Here is a 6,175-nt window from a genome sequence, read left to right on the forward strand (position 1 = left end):
TGACGACCTCGTTAGCTGTGGGGGCTTACAGAGAAGACAGCAGCCTTATTTGTTTTAATGTTAACAAAGGTTCTGCTTGCCCCTGCCTCTGCAGCTGGCTACTGCTTTACATGCGGGTGGGGGTTTAGGGCTGACTCCCTTCCCGAGCCGTGCTTTTGGCTGCCTCGTACCCAGGGGTGCTGGCCCATGTCTGGGGCCCCCCGTGACACCCAGGGCCAGGCCACAGAGCGCTGTGGGGCAGCAGCATCTCCCTGGGGCAGGAAGTGGGCTGGCCTGAGCACGACTTTCCATCCAGAAAACATTTTCCACCTCCTTTCCCTCACCTACAACCGGCTGCAGCACTGCCGAGTTGAAACGCGCACAAAATAAAAAGCACCTCGCGTGCCTCCGAAAAGAGGTTTCTGCTGGCAAATGCTCCCTAAAAATAGCCCCGCGTTCGCCTGTGAGAGCAGCTGGAGGTCACGTACAGAAGGAAGCAAAGAACTCGCTTTGCTGAACTCGGTTTGCAGCCATCACAGCGAGGACAGGAAGTTTTGAAGTTTAATTTCTGCTTAGTTTTAGCAAAACCCCAACTGGAGGCAGCGTGGTCCCGGCTGGGCTCGATTCCCTTGCTAGTCAGAGCAGGAGCTTGCTTTCCAACTCCCACCCTCCCTGTTGTTTTTTTTTTGCAGGGAAGCAGGTAGGAGGGGATTCATTTGTTAATTAAATCTCTCCTGCCAATTTACATCAAAAAGCGGAAACCGTTTCAAGAAGCTCCCAAAACTTTCATAACCCTTAACCTATAAAAGAGTTGTACGGCTTTTTTCTAAACCTGCCCAAAAGCACCACCGGGTTGTCCCAGGCCGAGTGATGAACGATGAAAAAAAGTCCAGGAATGGCACAGCTGGGCTGAAAATCAGGAACATCTGCTCATAGAAAGTCAGATGTTCACCCTCTCCTCTGGCTCCTCCTTTCATCTTTGGATTTTCTCATAAGTTCTTGTTCAAAGGGATGCCATCCCATGGGAAAATGACAAAAGGGGAAAAATGCAGACACTGTTACTCAGTGAGGGCTGCAATAGTTGCAAGAGAAGAAAAATTCTTCATGGGAATCCCCCACATCAGAGAAGTAGAAGCAAAAATTCACCAGGGAAAAATTCAGTGCTGCCAGCCCTGCAGTCAGTGCCTTTTATCCCTATGAGAGCCTGCACCTACCCAGTTTTCATTACCCGCAGATGGCACAACCGCAGTGAAAGGGAGCAGAGAGGAATCGTTAGCAATGGCCAGAGAAAGTAAGAATAATGGCAGAAGGTGGTGTTTCTTCTTAAAAAGGTTTGTTTCATTAGGGATATGTACTTTTTGAAAGGGGCCTGTTTAGTGCTGGACCAGACTGGGCATACAGGAGTGGTGCAGGATTCTCCTTTTTACTCCACTGAAACAGAGCGGAAACTTCCACAGCAGAGATGTGAAATGCTCTGAACACTGATGCAGCACCCGCACACGCGTGGGTACTGTGACCATGCGACACCCGTAGCCATACCCGAATCTCTCCAGAAAGCGATGCCGGGCAGCGTGCTGATGGGCTGCCGCCCCAGCATTGCTCTGGGTGCTGGTGGGTCCCCTGAACTTTCAGGAAGAACTTGGAGCGATGCCGGGCAGCGTGCTGATGGGCTGCCGCCCCAGCATTGCTCTGGGTGCTGGTGGGTCCCCTGAACTTTCAGGAAGAACTTGGTACCCTGGGCTGGCTGCTCGGCCTGCTCCTGCTCTGAAGAGCAGCGCTGGCTCCCGAGGGAGCGCCTCTCAGCAGCGGTGGTCCTGGCAGGGTGAGGGGCTGCTCCTGAGCAGGTGTGGGCGGCGGGGGGCAGCTCACGGCTGGCAGAGCTTCTACCGGGGGGGTCACCCCAGCTCCCCATGCTCCCAGCCCGGCCGCCGGGCCTCAGCCCCCCCAGCCCCCCCGTGCTGCACAGCCGGGGAGGGGGGGTGCAGGGTGCAGTGCCCCGCACCTCCGGGTGGTTCTTAGCGCGCCGGGCCCCCCGCAACGTGTGCCCCCCCGCAGTGTGTGCCCCCCCCGCAGCAGGCAGCGGGACCCCGCGGCGGTGCGCACAGCCGGTGCCCGCCGGGGAGGGGGCATCTGGAGCCCCAGGGCCGGGCAGGACGGGGAAAGCCCCCCGGGAAAGCCGGCAAGGGGCGGCCGCCCGGGGCGCTGCAGGGAAGTACCGGCGGGGACGCCGGGGAGGCGAGTACTTCCCCCCTGCCGTGGAAAAACGCCAAGTCCCCTCCCGGGCCGGCCTGTTCCCTCCCCTCCGCCGCCACGGGAGGGGCTGCGAGGGGAGGGCCGGGACCGGCCCCAGCCGATCCGCCCTCCCTGCCACCGCCGGCGGCGCCGAGCAGGACCAGACCCGTCGGTCGGGCTTTGACTGGCTGGAAATTCCCGTCCTCGGCGGCTCCTCCCCCGCAGAAATCCCCTCGCCGGGGTGTATATGCGAAGCGCCGCCGCCGCCGCCACTCACTCGCAGCGAAGCCGCAGCGCCGCCGCCATGATCCGCGCCCGCCGCCCCGTCGAGCCGCCGGTGATGGAGGGCTACGAGCAAGCGAAGAAAGAGCGTCAGGGCGGCTTCCCGCTCGACGATCGCCACGACAGCGGCCTGGACTCCATGAAGGAGGAGGAGTACCGGCAGCTGGTGAAGGAGCTGGAGGACATACGCCTGCAGCCCCGCGAACCGCCCGCCTGGGCGCAGCAGCTGACGGAGGACGGGGACACGTAAGTGGGGGTCGGGGAGGAGGGGGGCGCGGGCGGCGGGCCCGGGGCGGGATGCGCTGCCGGCGGGGAGGCGCCGTGCCGTGCCGTGCCGTGCCGTGCCGTGCCGTGCCGTGCCGCGGCGGGGCGGGGAGGCGGGAGGGGAGGCAGGGCCGGGCGGAAAGTCCCTGGAGGGGCGCCAGGGCCGGGCGGCTCCGCGCCCGCGGAAAGCCCCGGCCGCCGAAAGCCCCGGCTTGCGACACCCGCGCATGACCCTGCCCCGGGCCCGCCTCTGCCCCCTGGGCGCTGTGGGGGCTTCTGACGTGGGGTCCGGGGCTTTTAACGTCAGTTAACGTGTAGTTGTATTTATTTATTTTTATGACTGGTTTTTTTTTTTCTTTTCCCTGCAGTTTTCTCCACTTGGCGATAATTCACGAGGAAAAGGCCCTGAGCCTGGAGGCGATCCGGCAGACGGCCGGGGACCGCGCTTTCCTCAACTTCCAGAACAACCTCAGCCAGGTACTGACACCTCCGCAGCCTGGAACCCAGATCAGCCCCTGCCAGCCCCACGAAAGCCTTTTGGGGAATTCCCCCCCATAAAAAGACCTGCTTTGAATATTTTTTTTTTAATTGACGGAATCGATTAAATCAAAGCCTACTCAACTCAAAGCCTGCATTCAGGAAAGTCCCCAGCTGGCTCCAGCCGGTCTTAGTACAACGCTTCCTCTCCCCGAGAGTGGCATTTAACACCCGCATTTTTCAGATATGATGCAATGGGTTGCATCCCTCTTTGCCGGGATGGTAATGATACCCTTCATATGGATTGACTGCTCAGTATCCGGAGAGCCCTAAGCTCATCCCTTCCAGACTAAAGGGCAACTCTACAATATGTTGGGAAGCATAAAGAACTGAGTTTATGGGGTCTGGTTTTAATTGGGGGAACAAATCACCAAGTGGTCAAAGAGTCTCTTTGTCCAGACATTGCTGCCAGGCTGGCAGTGTAACTTATGGGTCTGCGTTTTCTCTTTTGCTTGCAGACTCCTCTTCACCTGGCAGTGATCACCGATCAGCCTGAAATTGCTGAGCATCTTCTGAAGGCTGGATGTGACCTGGAAATCAGAGATTTCCGAGGAAACACCCCTCTGCACATCGCCTGCCAGCAGGGCTCCCTCAGGAGCGTCAGCGTCCTCACGCAGTACTGCCAGCCACACCATCTCCTCGCTGTCCTGCAGGCAACCAACTACAATGGTACGGGCACGCTGCTGTACAACACTGTGGGTGTGCTGTGCTGAGCCTGGGGTTGATGTCCCATAGAGCTCAAAGATCTCTGGAGAGGTGGAGAAGGATCGTTATGCACATGTGAGAGTTGAGGACCCCCAAGCACACAGCAGTGTCTGAATTCTTTAAAATGTCACTGCCTTGTAGGCCTCCTCATTGTTGATTATTGGCTCTGAATGGTGCTGAATTTTGCCTTCTTAGTGAGTACCTCTGCGGTGCTCCTGGTTTTTTGGGTTGTAAAAAGTTGCAGTCAAACACTGGAATAAAATATCTAAGAAACCTTTCCAAAATCCAACCCTGTTATTCATACTTAGTGGAAGCTGGAAAGCTCTTCTGGAAAACACCCTTTTGCCATGGATGAATTGCAAACTTAGATGCAGTCCTGTCCTGTCATCTTGATTTTAACTGAATGACAGGGCATTAGGTTAGACTTACTCAGATTTTCCCTTCGTTTGTGTTTTGCAGGACATACATGTCTCCATTTGGCATCTATTCAAGGATACCTGGCTATTGTCGAATACTTGCTGTCCTTGGGAGCAGATGTAAATGCTCAGGTATGTAACATACGCCGTGAATTTAAATGAGCAAGGCTGTGTAGTCATAAGAATCGACGGGTCTGGCACCAGCTCTGGCTCTCCTAACATGCCAAACCTTGTGTTATTTTCACGCAGGAGCCGTGCAGTGGCAGAACGGCACTACATTTGGCTGTCGACCTGCAGAATTCAGACTTGGTGTCGCTTCTTGTGAAACATGGGGCAGATGTGAACAAAGTGACCTACCAGGGCTATTCCCCCTATCAGCTCACATGGGGAAGAGACAACTCCAGCATACAGGAACAGCTGAAGCAGCTGACCACAGCCGAGCTGCAGATGTTGCCAGAAAGCGAGGATGAGGAGAGCAGTGAATCGGAGCCTGAATTCACAGAGGATGAAGTAAGTAGCTGTTTGCGCCTTTTCAAGAGGAAGTGGAAAATCCTGCCCTGTGTAGGTTTTTTTTTGTTGGTCCTCCTCTGATGACATGCTCGAGTGACCTCTTACCTGTATACAGATGGGTATAAATAGCCCGTGAAGTAAGGTTAAGCTGTCAACCGTCAGCAAGATGGCAGATGGGGCAAGCACATAAATAGAATAAGAATAAAATGTAAAAAATAACACAAGGGAACAGAGGTTAGCTTCACGCCACATGGTTCTCTGAACACCGTTCTCTTGCTGACACCCACAGAACCTTGTGAGATAAAATTCAAGTTAATGGGTGGTTTTCTCCTCCCAGCATTTGTTTTTCTAACGTTCTCAGTGCTGGCAAACGTAACCATTTTAGTGTAGAAATTTTATACGCTGCTGAAGTCAGGGCATGCAGACTTTGGCAGTTATCCCAGAGTCGATATGGTGCTCCCAGTAAGAGTTTTGCATTAACAGCCTTAATGTTTTTTCTTGCAGCTTATATATGATGACTGCCGTATTGGAGGACGACAGCTGACATTTTAAAGCAGAGCTTCCTGGGAAAAGGAGTGACTGTGTACATATGTATAGAAAAAGGACTGACTTTCTTCATTGAAAAAGAAAGTCGCAATGCAGAGGGAAAAACCAGGAGGGAAATACTACACTGCCCAGCAAGGAGTGTGTAATTGTAACAGGGCGGCTCCAGGTTCTGGCATGTGTTTAAATACAGGAGCGGGATGTGTAGCATCACTAGAGATCTGTGGTTATTCACACCACCTGATAGAGCCACATAGCCAGTCTTCTCAACCCTGTGAAGGTAACAAACTACACATTCAGCCTGCTAGTTACAGAGAGCTATCTTGTGGCATTAAATACCATGAGGGACACGTGTCCTCTCGTGGCAAAGCAGGCTCATACCAACACCCCATCTTCTCGGAGACTGCGTGTTAATTTGTCTTGGACTGGCGGTGCAACCTGGCCGTCCTGACCAACCTCGGCTGCTCTCGGTGGGATGTCCCAGGCGGAGGAGTCAAACCCAGGCGCTGGGGACCTCCTGGCTGCTAGGAGAAAGTAGCAATAATGTTAACTGTGGGCATTGGAAACAGTGTGTTTCACACCATGTGTGTCATAATTGCTACACTTTTTAGCAATTGTATATTGTGTAAATAGTGTACATTTTTTTGTTTATAATTATTTTGGTACATGTGAGATATGTATTTATTAAAAAAAGTCAGATTACTGCA

The 6,175-nt window shown here is 54.3% G+C and overlaps 1 protein-coding gene across 1 annotated transcript; it reads left to right on the forward strand.

Moving 5' to 3' along the window:
- The first annotated feature begins 2,383 nt into the window (after positions 1-2,383).
- NFKBIA (NFKB inhibitor alpha) lies at positions 2,384-6,175 on the forward strand. The gene is made up of 6 exons (XM_005243850.4): positions 2,384-2,739; positions 3,126-3,234; positions 3,753-3,963; positions 4,459-4,547; positions 4,665-4,925; positions 5,430-6,175. The coding sequence occupies exons 1-6, from the start codon at positions 2,459-2,461 to the stop codon at positions 5,475-5,477; spliced, it is 999 nt and encodes a 332-aa protein (XP_005243907.2). The 5' UTR covers positions 2,384-2,458; the 3' UTR covers positions 5,478-6,175.

Source organism: Falco peregrinus, chromosome 1 (genome assembly GCF_023634155.1).
Source record: "Falco peregrinus isolate bFalPer1 chromosome 1, bFalPer1.pri, whole genome shotgun sequence".
Lineage (NCBI taxonomy): Eukaryota > Metazoa > Chordata > Aves > Falconiformes > Falconidae > Falco > Falco peregrinus.

What these genes read in the sequence shown, in the direction of transcription:
- NFKBIA (XM_005243850.4), top strand. Translation starts at nt 2,459, where the DNA reads ATGCGAAGCGCCGCCGCCGCCGCCACTCACTCGCAGCGAAGCCGCAGC. An exon ending in TCCAGAACAACCTCAGCCAG is followed by an intron (nt 3,235 to 3,752) that starts GTACTGACACCT and finishes TTTTGCTTGCAG; the next exon opens with ACTCCTCTTCACCTGGCAGT. An exon ending in CTGAATTCACAGAGGATGAA is followed by an intron (nt 4,926 to 5,429) that starts GTAAGTAGCTGT and finishes TTTTTCTTGCAG; the next exon opens with CTTATATATGATGACTGCCG.